The 17,094-nt window shown below is 44.5% G+C and overlaps 1 protein-coding gene across 1 annotated transcript in view; it reads right to left on the bottom strand.

The window, feature by feature from the left end:
* Hcls1 (hematopoietic cell-specific Lyn substrate 1) overlaps nt 1-17,094 on the bottom strand; it is a 69,550-nt gene that overhangs the window by 12,454 nt on the left and 40,002 nt on the right. Inside the window, exons 5-6 of the mRNA XM_038344949.2 lie at nt 9,607-9,690; nt 9,003-9,076 (exon numbers count right to left, since the gene is read on the bottom strand). Coding sequence (XP_038200877.1) covers nt 9,003-9,076; nt 9,607-9,690 — 158 coding nt within the window. The remainder of the gene's footprint in view (nt 1-9,002; nt 9,077-9,606; nt 9,691-17,094) is intronic.

Genomic DNA, 17,094 nt, shown 5'->3' with positions numbered 1-17,094 from the left:
CGCGGCTGCAGGCACCCGGTGTTCCCATGCCTCACCTGACCTCTTTGGCAGCAGTGAGAGCAGAGACCCAAGGAGACAGCAAAGGCCTCAGAGCGGCCTGTGTCCGAAAGGACGGGGCTCCAAGAGCTCCTGACTGTCTGAGGCTCCCAGCTGAGGTATTCAAGGGAGAAATGGAGGGCTGGGGACAAACATTGCAATTGAGAATATATGCAAATCTGCCTACTGAATGGCAGACTCCTTAGGGGAATAGACCAACAGATGACCTTATTTGAACGAAAACGTTTTGAACAACAACAACAAAAATTTACAAAATTGTTTTTTTTTTTTGTTTTGTGTCTCATTTTTGTTTGTGAGAAACAGTCTCACATAGTCCAGGCTAGCCTCTACTTCACGTAGTTCAGGCTAGCCTCTACTCCCAATATAACCAAGAATGACCTTGAATCCTGGCCTTTCCACCATTTCCAACTGTTAGGATTACAGGCATCTGTAGCCACATCCAACTGAAAATCAAACTTTTTATAAATTTCTTTACCATATAGCTAAATCTATCTAAGTGGGTCTTAATATATAATCATTTTATTTGGTAAATATCAATTAAACAACTCTGAGTGTAAAGCATTACCAGGCTCTAAGGACACAAAAGATCTCATGTATGGTAACAGTGGACAGATGGAAGAGACACAGAAAAGCAACACATTACAGCCAAGTGTCACATCTAAGGGGCTTTTGACACGCTGTCTCCACTTCAAGCTTTCAAATGACTTGTATTGATGGAGGAAGAGAATCAAGCAAAAATTCAGGACTTCAGAGGTGAAAAGGGAGAAAGGGCAGCACTGTTGTGTTTTATAAGGAAATAAAAATCAAGGAATAAAGCTGAAATAATTCAGACTATAAAGTCTTTATTCCCAAACAAAATGAACATGTGTTTAGACTAGTCTAAATAATCCACAAAGTTACCGGCACTATTAAGCATTTACAGGCTACAAAATCTCTTTATCAAAGTCAATTGCATCTGTCTACCAGCCATAGACATTTGAAAACTGAAAGTCAAAAGTAAGTTATACTCATGAAACAGGAAATGTTTTAGGGGAACTTTAACAAAATATGAGTAAGACGGGAACATTAAACAACACTTCTGAAAGAAAAAAAAAAACCTCAAAGAAGATCTGTATAAGTAGAAGAATAGCTCAGGTTTGCTAACATGTGAATTATCCCCTTAAATGACCTACACCTCGTGGAATCCCAAGCAAAATCCCAACAGGCTTCTTTTTCTTTTTTCCAGGAGCCGACTAGCTGGTTCTAAATGTATAAAATTATAAAAGTCTGGGATAAACAGGTCCTTCCCTCATCGCTCAGGGAATTCTGAGGAAGAGGGGGAGGAAGAATTGTAGGAACCAGAGGTGTGAAGGGCACCAGGAGAACATGGCCCACAGAATCAACTGAGCAGGGCTCACAGGGACTCACAGAGACTGAAGAGGTGATCAAGCAGCCTCCACAGGTCTGAGTTAGGCCCTCTGCATAAACGTTATGACTGTGGAGCTGGGTGTTTTTGTGGAACTCCTAACAGTGGGAGTGGGGAGTGTCTCTGAGTCTTTTATCTGCTATTAGGGCCCTTCTCCTCCTACTGGGTTGTCTTGCTCAGCCCTGAGGTGAGAGTGTGTGTCTAGTCTTACTGTATCTTGCTAAGCCGTGTTCTGTTGATGTCTCTGGGAGGCCCGCTCTTTTCTGAAGGGGAATGGATGAAGAGTGGCTCTGGAGGAGAGGGAGGTGGGAAGGAGAACTGGGCAGAGTGGAGGGAGAGGAAACTGCAGTCAGGATATATTGTATAAGAGAATAATTTTAAAAAAGGTTTTTGTATCAAAATAAAATAAAAAAGATAACATAAAATCTTAGGATAGTAAGAAAAATATCTTTAAGGAGTACACTGTTGGAATCCTATTTGGTTTCAGCGACTTACCACACAACAGTCCCTGCACTGTGGTAACTATGCTGCCAGGACAAACATATCGCTTAGTGAGGCAGAATAAAGTCCAGAAATCAACCACACAGAAGGTCAAAGAAACCTGCTAAGTCAGCGGGAAAAGGACAGTTTGAATTTTGTTTGGCAAATGGATATCCATAGAAAAAGACAAAACTTAATTTCAACTTCATATTGCACATAAATATTAAAAGATAAAATTTTAAATTGAACCAAATGTTAGATACAATCTTCACACCTTTTTTAAATAGTTACTTTTTAAAAAAGATTTTTCTATGCATTTATTATGTATACAACATTCTGCCTCCATGTATGCCTGCATGCCAGAAGAGGGCACCAGATCTCATTATAGATGGTTGCGAGCCACCATGTGGTTGCTGGGAATTGAACTCAGGACCTCTGGAAGAGCAGCATGCTCTTAACCACTGAGCCATCTCTCCAGCAACTTTAAGAGAATTTTTTTCTTAGACAAAAAGACAACAACAAATAAAAAAAACTAACCCACTAATTATAAAAATCTTTTTTTTTTTTTTTTTTTTTTTGTTTTTCGAGACAGGGTTTCTCTGTGGCTTTGGAGCCTGTCCTGGAACTAGCTCTTGTAGACCAGGCTGGTCTCGAACTCACAGAGATCCTCCTGCCTCTGCCTCCCGAGTGCTGGGATTAAAGGCGTGCGCCACCACCGCCCGGCTATAAAAATCTTTTTAGATAAATTAGACTTCCTCAGAATTCAAATCTTGTACCTACGAAATAATGCCACCAGGATATTAAAAGAACAATCATTACTCTTGGATAAAATATTTATAAAACATACATCTCACAAAATATCTATTTCTAAACTATATAGAGAACTCAGTAGGAAAATAGTCCATTGTAAAAGTGAGGAAATATTTGAACAGACAATTTATAAAGAAGATGGAAAAAGAGACAAGCATGGCATGCAAAAAACACTTGATGAAGTTTACTTACCCAAGGAATATAAATTAAAATCACCACATACCCACAGAGTGACTAAAATTCAAACTACCAACAATAATAAGTGTTGACAAGGACATGGACCATGTGAACCAAATACATCTCTGGTGGAAATAAACTATGGTAAATTCCTTTTGGAAAACAGATCGGCAGTTTCTCAAAAGGTAAACCCACACTGACTATATGAGTAAGCAGTTAGATTTTTAAGAATACCCTGGGAAATATAAAAATATATGTCAACAAAGAGATTTGTGTTCAAATGCTTGTGATATGTTTGTAACAGACTTATAAGTCCAACAACAGAGCAATGAATAAACCAAACTGTAATGTAGATACACAGCAGACACTATTTGACAATGAGAAATAAAAGACCAATATATACAACGCTCTAGCTAGATTTCAAAAACATTCTAATTAAAAGAAGACCATCACAAAAGAGTATAGTCCATGTTATCCATTGACTGAAACTCTAGAGAGGCCAGGCTAACTACCCTACAAGATACTGGTCAGTGTTTATGTGTGTACTGGGCAAGGAGACACTGACTACAGAGACACGGAGAAGTTCCAGTGGTAACTGAAATCTTCTATGTTCTGACTGTACTGGTGGTTTCTTATAGTATTATCAAAATTCATTGAACCATTTGTTTATAATTATTACACATTGACAACAATGATTTCTTTTTAAATAAGAAAGTATTAAATGGATGATAGCTTTTATGTCCTCATAAATAGGCCCATGCTTATGTGGTGAGCATGGCATGTCAGGAAGGCCAGACTATTTTTGTGAGATAGTTGATTATACTGGGTAAGGATATGTCATTGTAATTGTTTTATAAAAAGCTAAACAACCAACAGCTAGGCAGGAGGTACAGACAGAGATTCAGGACAGAGAAAGCTCTGGGAAGAAGAAAGAGGGAGTCGCCAACTAGACGCAGATGAGGCGGGACATGCAGGAGAGGCAAAGCCATGAGCCATGTGAAAGCAAGTAGATTAATAGTAATGGGTTAATTTAAGTTATAAGAGTTAGTTAGAAACCAGCCTAAGCTAAAGCTAAGATTTTATAATTAATAAAAAGTCTCTGTGTTGTCATTTGGAAGCTGGCTGGTGGGCAGAGGAGACTTGTTAAAGACTATAATGTACTCAGCTGCTTTAAACAGAACAGCAACCTTAGGGAAAGAGGTAGTGGTTATGGGAAGTCACATTCCATTTTTAAAAGAGAATCGTGGGCATGACAAAATATGTCTATTAGAAATGATATGACATAAGCCCATAGACTCAGGCTGAGCTGAATTCAAAGTATTTGTCTATATTATGTCTACATCCTTAGACAAACTGTGAAGATCAAGAATGAATACCTTACTTCTCTGTGCTATGAGAATGACATCATCATCTATTAAAGACAGGCATGACTGCAAGATGGGTCACAGCTCAGTTCATGTTGCCCTTTATTCTTATCCATAGCTGCGGTTTTCTTCACAGGAGCCCTGTGACGTAAGGAGGCTGGTACTATTAACTCCAGTCACACGGTTAATGCCCCGAGGGCTGGCATAGCCGAGCTGGCTCCCATCCCTGGACCTCCAGGGTTCTACTTTTGAGGTACTGTGTCGTTCTTCATTTCTACTTAGTGTAGAATGGTAGGACCCAGAAATCAGGTAAGCCACTGAGACGGGTACTTCTAGCTATTTCTCAGTGAGACCTAACCCAAAGGCTTCAGGAAGCACGGGAGGCCTTGTCCAATGTAGTGCTGCCCACAGCTCTGTTCACAGTGCATTCTGGGAGCTGACTTGTTCACAGTGCATTCTGGGAGCTGACCTGTTTCTTTTTACCATGAAAGAAGATAAAAGTCAAGAGTTTGATTTTAGAAACATGAGCAAGAATTTTGCACGGAGATCTCATATCTGTTGAATCTAAAAGTAAAAACTGTGCTTATATCTTTGATGTCATGGCTTTTCAGTTATATTTTATTTTACAAAAGTGTCAATATGTTACGAATTTGATAATAGACACGCAGAAGACAAAACCCTCTGTCGTCTCCCACAGGGAGTTTAAGAATCGCTGTCTGGCCGGGCGGTGGTGGTGCACGCCTTTAATCCCAGCACTCGGGAGGCAGAGGCAGGCGGATCTCTGAGTTCGAGGCCAGCCTGGTCTACAAGAGCTAGCTCCAGGACAGGCTCTAGAAACTACAGGGAAACCCTGTCTCTAAAAACAAACAAACAAACAAACAAAAAAAAAGAATCGCTGTCTGAGGGTGATAAGGATGCTTTACTAGTCAAGGGTAAGACAGCAGGCAGAGGAGCAGGCAAGCATTGAGGGAATGGGGGGACAGCCCTTGACCACTGGGCCATTTCTCTACACAGCTGATGAGGGACAGAAGAATCACTTAAGCTGGTCTCTGAATTAGAAAGCCACCCCCAGTAAACTTATTCAAGGCTGACCTGAAAGAAAGGAGTGGTGAGGGGCAGGCGGCCCGCCTACTAAGAACCACAGTCACTTCCTGTTCCTGTTTTGAGTCAGCTCAGTCTGGCGAGCCCTCTCCACTCCAGTTTCCCCTCTGCTCCCAGTGTCTTGGTGATTCCCATTTGACCATGGAGAGTGGCTCGGTGGGCCGTGTCCAAAGGAAGTTAGAGGCTTCACAATGGAGTGTCCCCTGGAGGGCTGTTTGGTCTGGGTGGGAAGACTGAAGATCAGAGAGAATAAAAAGTTTGCCCAAGGCTACCTAGCCTGTTCCCATAGGGGAGCCAAGCTTCTGTACCTTGTTGGCTTTACCAAATACACGCAAGTAAACCTCTGGGGAAGTATCTCCATTTATTCCAGTGGCTATGGATCCAGTTAGTTGGATATGTGGAGTCACCACAGTGTATGGCCTCAGAGACACAAGTCAAAGCTATGTGTACAGTGCTATGCCATGCAGCCATTTAGGGAGAAGGAAGTCTTGGCTGTTGCATAGTCGTGTTAAGTTTGGGGGGTGGGATTGTGATAAATCTCTATTAACAGAGCATAGAGATAATATCACCAACATGCTAAGAAGTGCTAAGTACCAGCAGATGCTCAGGTAGATGACTCAACGAACTCTCAACATGAACATTCAGGTAGCTGCTATTATCCCCGTGAATTAATAAAATGAGCTAACTAAATTCATAGTAACAACAGAGCTGTGAACTGAATCAAAATCTTCCAAATGCGAGCTCTTCCTGTGGGCCGGTGGCAGGACTCTAGAAGTCCTTAAAAGGCTCTGCTCTTACTGAACGCACAAGAAGCAGGCTCCAGAGGGGAAAACAGCAGGATACTGTTTCCCCATCTCAGTAGGTCCCAGAACACCAGGACGGGTGGCCTTCACTCAGAAAAGGAAAAGCCTCCCTCAACCTTCATGAATCTGTGAGCTTTTAGGGGGAATGAGCATTAAAGAAGCTTCTGGAAAGGCCCTGTTCCTATTCTTTTTCTTTGTCACACTGGGTACTTTCCAGACTTGGTTAATTTGTTTAATATTCAATTGGGGCTGGAGAGATGGCTCAGCAGTCAAGAGCACTGGCTGCTTTTCCAGAGGATGTGGATTCAATTCCAGCACCCACAAGGCAGCTCACAGCTACCTATAACTCCAGTTCCAGGGGATCCAACGTCCTCTTCTGGCCTCCGTGAGCACCAGAACCACACGTGCAACATACTGACAATTGGCCCTTACATATAAAAGTAAATAAAATATAAAAAATAATATTTAATATAGCTACTTAAGTCAAACCATTTATGTCTGAATGGTGTTCAGTAATATTCCAGATCTGCCCAAATGTGTGCTAAGTTTCCTAAGACTATGGCAGCTGCAAAGTGGTCATCACTGACACCTTTAAAACCTAGGGGGAAATGAGGCCAAAATATTATTAGAGTGTGGGTGGAGAAGTTGGGAATGAAGCTGAAAATTGTCTTAATCTTGCCAAATTTAGGAGTGGTGTTGATTCATTTTTTCCCAGCTTTTATTCTTAAAGCACTGCATTTTCTTTGCTACTGAAATAGGACAGCCTGGTCCCACCCAGTGCAATAATCCTGGTGAGATGGTCCAGACTAGTCTGTGGAGGAGAAGTGTGTCTCTCGAGGGCCAAGGACAATAGTCCACAGAAAACCCTAGCTATGCCCATATTTGCTTCTCTCTTTTTGAGACAGAGTCTCATGTATTGTGGTGATACGATATTCTAAAAATATCTCCTACATCCTAAGAGATTGAAGCGTTTGCTGGCCCTCACAGCTGAAGTACGCCTTGAAATCACTTAACACTTAAGACTGCAAGCCTGTTAAACCTGACTCTAGGAGAACAATGTAACGACCAAACTTACTTGCCATCTGATCAATTCTTACAACCTAAACTAATGCACAGTTGCAATCTTAAATCATGTCCTCTTCTATGCCCCTGACCCAGATAATGCCTGTGCATCATTTGCTGAAAGCAGCAAATACAGAAGTTGAAAGCAACTTCCTGAAAAAATGTCATAAACGTTGAAAGTAACAATTGTGGATATTGGTTGATAAACAATGATACTTGTTATCTGGGTCAGTTGGAGCCAGAGACTTAATCCCATGTTAAACTCTGTTAAAGATGTTTGCCAAGTGTTCCTCATTCCTTTCCCCACGTAAAGCTTTCTATGCAGTTTAATTGAGATAGAAGAGAGCCTTTAGTTAGGGAGATCCAGAAACCAGGCACACACTCACAGGACAATCATCTGCAAGACATATAGACACACAGAGACACAGGAACACATAGATTCACAAGTCAGCCTTCAACCAGTCTAAGGGACTGAGACATATACAGCAGACCAACAGAGGAAGGAAGACAGAGCATGAAGTAGGGAATTCAAATCTAGACTCTCTTTTGGTTAGACAAGGGGAAGTGCTTTTATTTCTTTCCTTAATGGGATACCCATGCATTATTGGTAACTCAGAATTAATCACTAACACACAGTGTAACCTAAGCTAGCCTTGACATTGAACTTCTGATCCTTCTGCATATACCACTCAGCCTACAGCCACCTCCCTCCACCCTTCGGTGCTAGGATTACAAGCATAAGCTAATGTACCTAGTTTCTTTGGTGCTAGAACCAAACACGGGGCTTCATGCATGCTAGGCAAATTTTTTTCCACTTGAGCTACATTGCCACATTTATTTCAGATAAAGAGAAAGTTGGATCATTGTCTTGAAGACTAAACATCATTGCTAAAATAGGATTAGTCATGATTTTCCAAATGTCTTGTTTCTTTATAGTAACACTAATGGTTCCCAATTTCCATCGTGTAGTACAATGCAAATTTGTATCTCAAGCCACTGCCCCAACTATGACAGCAGATATTATCTTCACTATAGAATTTATGGGGGAGTCCTTAACCTTGACATTTTACTGATGCCTTCTGTTTTAGAGACAGGGTCTTATTATGTAGTCCTGGCTGACCAGAGATCAGCCTGCCTCTGCCTCCTGAGTGCTGGAACTAAAGATGCGTAAAACCACACCCAGCACTGAAGTCTTCTGAACCCATTGGCAGTCACCCTATACTCTAAACACATGTTATGTATTGATGTAAAGGGATAGGTGAATGACATTTTATAGATAATTGATAGAGATAGATAGATAGATGATAGATAGATGATAGATGATAGATAGATAGATAGAGATGGATAGATAGATAGATAGATAGATAGATAGATAGATAGATAGATGATAGATCGAAATTGAGCATTTGTGCCCCTTCTCTGACTATCTCGTGTCTGATTGAAGGAAGGGAGATAGCTAATACAGCAAACTGCAGGGGGGGGAGGTGGTTGAAAGAGCTGTCATACATAAAAGACACATAATAATAGAACAGATGATAAGGTGAGAGAGATGAAGCAAATACACATGAAGACATAGAAATACACAGAGACCGATTCTAGAATGAATGAATGAATGAATAAATAAATAAATAAATAAATAATTCCTAGGCATGGCTATTTTCTTGCTGCACATTCCCCAGAGCCCGTGGGCTTTTCATCAGCTCTTCATGGCCCACTCCTCCCTCCACGTCTCCCAGCACCTACTTGATGTGTTCTGTGCGTCCAGAGCCCTCGATGGTCTTGGCTCCCCACCGCTGCTCCTTCTCGGAGATGTCATTCTAAAACAAACAGCATGCAACATCGTCAGCATGAAACAGGCTAGATCGCAAGGAGCCTCACAGCTGACCCTCACCATCTCCGTCCCCTGCATTAGATGCTTCTTCAGTCAGAGTCTCTACTGTCACTCCTAGCTGCATGTATCCTATCTCAACCCCACAGGAGAATTAACGTTAAGCTAATGATCCTTGCCTTACTCTGAATCACCCACCCTTTCCTCCTTAGATCTTTCAGGATATCTCAAACCAAGGATCATAGGCCAGAAGAGTCCCAGGTTCAACTGATCTTCAACTTCAGGATGGAGTGACCTAGTCCCTCGATTTCATTATCAAATACACTCACATCTGGGCCCTTCTATGTTCAACGCCAGTTATCACGCATTCCTAATAATGTCAGATAGTAGTTCTGCCAATCTGTCTCACCACGAAGACTATCCTAATCTCAGATACTCCTTCCTAATCTCTATCAAAGGCCAGAGTGGCTGAGGTGTCCCACGCCTCCACTGTCCCCGTGAAGTTTATGCCCTACTCACCACAAAGTCAGGGTCTGTATCCCAGTCATCACCCTGGGTCTCCACGGAAACAGACACATTATGCCCCACTACAGACTTCCACATCTGAGGGTGACAAATGATGGGAATAATTAGGAATGACAGAGGAATCAAGAGGAAGGATGATCAGAATGCTGACATCAGCTACACAAGCAATCGAATGTTTCTCGCCGTTCGTAGAAGGAAACAGAAGCTGAAACAAAGATAGAAGTTCTAGGGAGACTTCTCAGTTAGAAGAGAAAGGAGTGGGAGTTATTTAAGATAAACCAGAGTGGTCTGAGTCCACCCACATCTGGAGGGAAGTCAGTGCAGATGTAGGTAACACTGAGCAACCTCTATCAGCGTGCCGGGACAGTTCACTGCGTCTATAGCTTGTAGTATTTGACAACACCTTCTGCAGGATTGGGGTGGCATTTCCCTCAGATTTCCCCATGGTTTCCTTTCTAGTTGTCAGGACATGAATGAGTTCAGGCTCCCTCTTGTGTGTAATCTGCTTAGCTACATTGAAATTCCTTTCACCTGTCCATGGGATACGGTCCTACATTCACTCTAAGACACTCACGGAAGAGCCTTCGGGACAGTTGGCTGAAAGACCCACACTAGGTGATGCAAGGGGAAACAATGATGGGAATCTCAGTTTCCTAAGGGAGGAAACACGGAGGCTTTACGTTTTATCACTCAATTACAAACACTGCTCAACTGTATTTAAAGATATACATATTCAAACACAGCATGTAGCAGATCCCCTTTTTGGAACACATGTGGAGTTTACCAACCAAGTAAACATTGCAGAGGTCTTTGGAGAAAACTAGTTTGGCGGGAGATTGATCATTCCTCCACTGGATACCCGTGTTTTACTGAGCCTTGCCAAGGGAGCATGAGGAGGAACTGCCTAGTCACACTGTGGGCTTCTGAACAGTGGCGTGGCAAGGTAACAAGGGGGCAGTGCCCATCTGCTCTGGTAATCTTTGGGATTTCCTGGCTCTGTTCTTACCTACTGGCTGGCAAGTCCCTGCTCACTTTCTTTCTCAGGGACTTCCACCGCAGGAAGGCCGTTTTGGTGTTCATCACTGTTTCCCAGAGGAGACACTCTTCGATTCCTAACCGCAGGACTCTGTCCATTTAGGCCCCAAGTCTCCACCAAGATGCACCTGGAAAACTCCACCCTTGCCTCTAATTCCTAGCAGCCCCAGATCATCATCCCTGGGGAAATCTGAGGTAGGTGAATTAAAGATCTGCTAAGGGGCAGCTAGGGTGAGCTAACCAGGCCAAGAGTCACTGTGAGCTGCTAGGAACAACGCCTTCCTTACTTGGCAAATAGCTACTGATAGGGGTTAGCACAGGTAAAGATGGCCTGTGAACCACATCCTATGGCCTCTCTTTGACATGACCTGGCTCTTGTGCTGTTCTGCAACAGAGTGAAACTGGAAAGGAGAAGTCAACTCTATTCATGGGCAATAAGGAAGCAGTGAAGTCCCATGGTCTCATCTTCTGTCCTTCTATCCCCTGCCCCCAGGCCTCAGCCATCTCTCGCATCAATCTCACACACTCATTTTTAAGATCAAAAAAACTTAATATGCTTGCACTGTTGATGACTCCTCAATAAGGTTGCTAACTTGAAGCAGAAGGCTGGAGAATAACCCAGAGAAGGACAGAGAATGCCAGACACATCCAGTGCCTGAGGACAGTGTTGACTTATGGCAACCGTAGTCCACAGACACCTCAGTAACATGACAGCCCCTGTGTGACCATAGCCAGTCACGCAGCACAGAGTATGTACCCCTTAGCCAGATACTAGACTAAGCACTTTACAAATATTAACTTAATCCTTTGACAACTCACTGATTGCTGTGATTTTGTTTCCCAATGTTAAATAATGAAGGGCTTAGCATAGCTGCCTGTTTCCGACATTCTGGGATTCCCACAAACACAGAGTTACCCCAGCTAAATAATCATGCCTGCATTTGGCCCCTAAAACACTTGGCTCAGCACCAGTGTTCACTTGGGTTAATTCCTGTTCCCTTTCATTTCCCATGTGCATTTTGTGTCCCTGATAGACCGTACAACAGTCTTCATCTTCTGTGGGACTCTTTTAGCTTAGTGCCTGGGGCCACCCGGCCCTTAGAGTGTGATGTGTAGATCATCAATAGAAGCCAGAGCACTCTTGGCTGGACCCGCGGTCCTAGATGGCTGATCAATCACGTCCCTGAGTGCAGGCCATTTCCTTGTTCCTTTCTTCAGATGTTCATTGTCAACCACTGCACGTAGACCTTATAACCACCAAAAAGTTCAATACCAATTAGCAGCGTCTTCCCTCAACAAGAACTAAGTGCTATGTGGATTTCTCTTCCACACTTCCCTGTGCTCCCCAAGTCTCCCAGAGCTCTGAGAACCCACCTTTACTACTGTTTGTTCGAGCTCCCAGCTCCGGCTCTTCAAATCACACCCGGCGCCCCCGCCAGCTGCTGCGACTTCAGGGCAAGAAACTGAGCAGCAGCGGCTTCAGTTCCGTTTTCAGGTTTTCTGTCATTTCCTGCCACACTGTCCTCACAGCTACTTCCTGAAGTTTGAGTCAGTTCCTTAAGCTTTAGGTACTAAAAAGGGTTAAGTGTTTCTGTGTCTAGTATTTTGAAAAGTTTTTGCAAGTCATGGGATAGTTATAAAAGTGACCACATCTGAGCCACATCCCTAAACAGTTAAGACACATTCAAGAATGCTGTAGGACAGGTCTGTGTCCTATGTAGGACAGTTGAATCTAAGATAGTAAAGGAATTCAGAACAAGCCAGGGGGCTGTGGTAGCAAACATCTGTGATCCCAGCACTCAGGTGTAGCCTGGGCTACAACACTGTTGTAGAGGTCTAGTCTGAGGGAGGAAAACAAAATCAAGATTTGATGTGGGCTGGAGCAATCAAGAGAGGCTTTCTGGGAGATTGGTCTGTATGTGAATCTTGAAGGGCAAGCTTTAAAAACACCTCTTCAATACCTGTAGCACTTAGAATGAGGCTCACACAGAACTGATATCAAAAGGATAACTCACGGGAAAGGAGGAGTTCCCTAGCGTGTTGGGAAACTATGTGGAGCCTGAGCTCACTGACAGAAGTCTGACTCCAGATGAATTCCTCCAAGAAGCAGGAGCTGTGAACTCTGACACACTCCATGCTGTTGAGACCTGTGGCCCTTCCCTTCTATCTTCAAGTCTCAGGTGACTTGTTTGGTCCAATGAAATAGACCTTTTCTGAGGGGAAGGCCACAGAGAGTTTGAGGCCTTTACTGTGGCTGCTTTACAAATAATCCCCCAGGGGGACTCCTCTGGCAGCCTGGGGCCCTCAGTGACAAAGAGGATTCAAAGAAAATCCTAAAATCATCCTAAGACTTTGTTACTGAATCTGACCCAGGCTCTTCTGATCTCGGTGGGCTGTGGAATCATGACCTGGTTGCCCTAGAGATAACAAACCCAGAAAGGGTCCCAGACTGGTATCTCCAGTCTTGGACTAAAGAGAGCATTTCTACAGTAGAACAAAGCATTTCTGCAGGAGAATAGAAAGCTTCTAAAGTCCCTTCCAAATGGGCAGTAGACTTGGAACATTTTATTTGTTCTGTTAAAGCTGTTTTAAAGTAGAGACAATGTAGAAGGGGGAAATCTTCTAGCTAACTTGGAATTCTAATCCAATGTCAGAATTATAAGTATCAGAGCAGGCATTATAACACATCATATGGCAATGCAGTTCTCTGGAGAAACTGTAGGACTTTAGAGATGAGACTGAGAAAACTCATTTCCCCTTTACAGATATCCCACGTTCGACCCTTGTGTGGAGTCTAACATGTAGGAATAGCTTTGAAACCAAAGGGATCGGGTTAGAAATCTACTTGTATATTAAGATAGCCGGCCAGCTTTTCCCAAGCAGCAACTTCATACAAAAGCGTAATTATACCCACCCAACCCGCATGAGCGGGTTGTACTGCCTGTCCTAGGAGACGGACTTTGCTGTTGTGCTGTTTTCTCCTGAGACAGAGTCTCGCTATGTAGCACAGGCTATCTTGAACTTACTATACGGACAAGACTGACCCCGGACTTAACGATCTCCTGTCTCAGCCTTCTGAGTGCTAGAGTTACAGGCAAGTGCCTAACCTTTTCCAGTGTTCCCTCAGAACTATACACAAGGCTTCAGGACTTCACCCCGGCAACGCTGCTCCTTTAACTCAGTCTCGGGATGGATTTCTTCCCCCCACCTTGTCTCCTTTGGCTCCGGCAGCTGAGGCTAGAAGGATGCTCACAGCCCTCTGAGGCTGGTCAGTGAGAGGGAGGATTTTCAGGACTTTAGTACTCTGGGAACCACCCCTCCTCCACTCTCTAGAGTGCAGACACAGATACGTAACAACTGTGCCGACAGACAGCCTCATACAAATCTTCATTCCGAAAATAACGCTTTATTATTTTACAATAGTTCAGGAAAGTCCTTGGATGTTGTGACTAAAATGTAATCATTATAGAACATAGAGCTGATCAGTGAGCCACGAGTCCTCTCCCTTCTTCAGGTGATGAGCACAGAAGGGGAGACATCATGTCCACAATGAGAAGGGGGACAGGCACAGTGGTGTCACTCGTGACCACTGCTCTCGGGTCTGGGTCAGGTGTTTTGTCTTCTCTTCCCATTGCCTCAGCCCTGTTCGCAAGCCGGGTGACAATGGCATCGAAGACAGAATAACTCACACCCGTGTGCTGTAGCTCAGGGGTTCTCGAGGCTAGAAGTTGTGATGCTCCGGCTCCCGAGTGGCTTCAGGACCTCTCTGGAGGGGCATCCAGAAAAACAGGATGCACCAGGCCTTGCGTTCTAACCTGTCCTCACAGCAGCCTCTGTTGTTATGGGAACTTTCCAAGGAGATGTGGATGAGTTGGAAGTGGGAAGGCTGTTCTATAAACTACAATTCTGACACCAGAGATGAAAGAATCACAAGTTCTGAGAGCTGCGGTCGAGTGAGGAGTTTATAGATGACCTGTGAAACACAGGATGAGGAGGACGTGAACCATCAGGAAGTAGATGGTTGCAAGCAGTGGTACTCGGGTCCGCGAATGGCAGAGTGAACGCAGAACCCGCTTCCATCCAGCGCCACTCTGGGTCTGAAATGAACAGAACAACAGCAGCAAGATGAGGAAGTCAGCTCCACCTGAAGGCTCTCTCTCTTCACCAGTAATTCTGCATCTCAGCCAACTGATGCCATCCTCACAGCAGTGGGACATCCCTGGAGAAAGTGTCCTCAGTGGCTGATCACCAGAAACACTGTCCATCACCGTACCTCAGCCTGTTTCCACCGCAGAGCTCTCACTGCGTCCTTCCCTCTTACCCTTCGGCAGCAGCTGCCCGGGATGTCTATCAACACTGACGTCTCCTGAGAGCCACAGGCACCAATGATAGGAGTCTGGGCCGAATCCCATTCACTCTGCTCCAGCCTGTGTTGAGAGAAAGATAACAACGCATGTCCCCTGCATGAGAATCTTCCCAGTCAGCCTAGGAAGGTGGCCTAGGGTACTGGCAGCAAAGATTTCTCCCATAGGCCAGGCCAAACAGTAGTAAAGGAACTGCCTATTCAGGATGCTGGTTTGGGCGCTTCTGGCTGGGAATCTGGTTAGAGTCCGACCCATGAAAGCATGACTAACAATCAACAGAACAAGAACCTAATGCCCATTTGTCTTTATGCCTCATGTCTTCCCCCTATCTATACCACATTTCATTCAGAAACTCATTTCTCTCTCCCCGTCCTTCTCCACCCCACCCTGGTCTTTTGTTTGTTTTTGAGAAAGGGACTTACTATGTAGCCCAGACTGCCTTTGAACTTACGATTCTCCTGGCTCTACTATCCAGGGCTGGGATGACAGGCATGCACCATCACACTTGACATTTTTTTTTTTCAATTTATAATAGGCAAAAGAACTCAAGAAATTCTGTCAGACTCTTACCATGGGCTGAGCTGCAGCCTCTGCAGCCTCTGCTCTGATATCTGCTTATGTGCTTATTACTTCATTCTGGAAATTCTCCATTTAAGAAGAAGCTGCCATGACTCAGTGGCCCCTGCTAACAGCAGGGCAAGGCGTGTCTCGTCACTCATTTGCCTACAGGACAGGCGTTTTCACTGGAGTGGGGAGCATGCAAAGCCCCTTTCCTCTTCATGTTGCTTCCTCACACAGGGAATCTCCATCAACTGAACACTTCTCTGTGGGCCGCTCTCTTCTTCAGCAGAGAGGAAACGCCTTGACATGGACCTGGTCCAGGTGGGCCGTACTTAGTCGCCCTGCTCTCCATTCTGGGTTTGTTGTTGTTTTGTTTTGTTTTTTGAGACAGGTTTTCTCTATGTAGCTAGGGAGTCTGTCCTGGAACTTTCTCCATGCACCAGGCTGGCCTTGAACTCACAGAGATCCACCTGCCTCTGCTTCCCAAGTGCTGGGATTAAAGGTGTGCACCACCACCACCTGGTCTCCATTCTGCTCTCAGTCTCAGTCAGAAGGAAAGGGGGAGGGGCCAACCTTAGGTTAATGCGGTCCAGACACAGGCTCCAGACTCATCCTGACTAAGCTATCTCAAGCGGTCTGGAGCCTCCCCATGGACCAGGTTTCTCATAAGTGGCAGAGTAACGGCCATGAACAAATAGGTCAGAAAGTCTCTGCAAGGCCACTACACAAGCTGCACTGAGTTCCCATAGCGCCTGCCCTCAAGGCTACCTAGACGGTGTGGAAAACAAAAAGCTGTATATATGCTGAATGGGAAAGAAGGAAATCTCAACTAAGACCTGCTCCCTGGGGAAGGCATTGCAAGAAGGCAGAAACATCCCCAGTGCCGATTATTCTGAGGGAGGAGACGGCAGACACAGTGACTCCCTTACAAACATGGAGGCACCTGCTGTTTCTTTCCACATAAAGGGGATCCCAGCAACAGAACGCTTGCAGCCATACTTCCTTCTCACACACAGTGATGTCCAGTGTCCTTGATGTAGATCAAGTAACAAGTAGTGCACAGCTGTGTCCTTCAATCACACTCGGGGTAGAGGCCCACCGTATCACACACATCCATGCCCTCCTAGCTGGGCAAAAGCCGGTGACTGGCAAAGGGAAGTTCAGGGCTAGGTAGTGCACTGCCAACAAATCAAGCCACACTCCTTCTTAAGTGGTCTTCTATTTCCACTTAGGTTACAATCTTTAAAATTTCAATGGCCTAGCTAGGTGCGGGGCATACACTTTTAATCATAGCACTTGGAAGGCAGAGGCAGGTGGATTTCTGTGACTTCAAGGCCAGCCTGGTCTACAGATCAACTTTCAGGCCAGTCAGAGCTAAGTAGAAAGAACTTGTCTCAAAAACAAACAAACAAACAAACAAAGGTCTGGGTGTCAGACAGGTGATGAGAATGCGCTCATTTGGCCCTCGAAAGGCTCTGACCCTGGGGTCGTGGAGATGGCTCAGGGGGAAGGGCGCTGGCTT

Source organism: Arvicola amphibius, chromosome 10 (genome assembly GCF_903992535.2).
Source record: "Arvicola amphibius chromosome 10, mArvAmp1.2, whole genome shotgun sequence".
Lineage (NCBI taxonomy): Eukaryota > Metazoa > Chordata > Mammalia > Rodentia > Cricetidae > Arvicola > Arvicola amphibius.
Note: the sequence above shows the minus strand (reverse complement) of the source record. Positions and strands in the feature narration are given on the sequence as shown.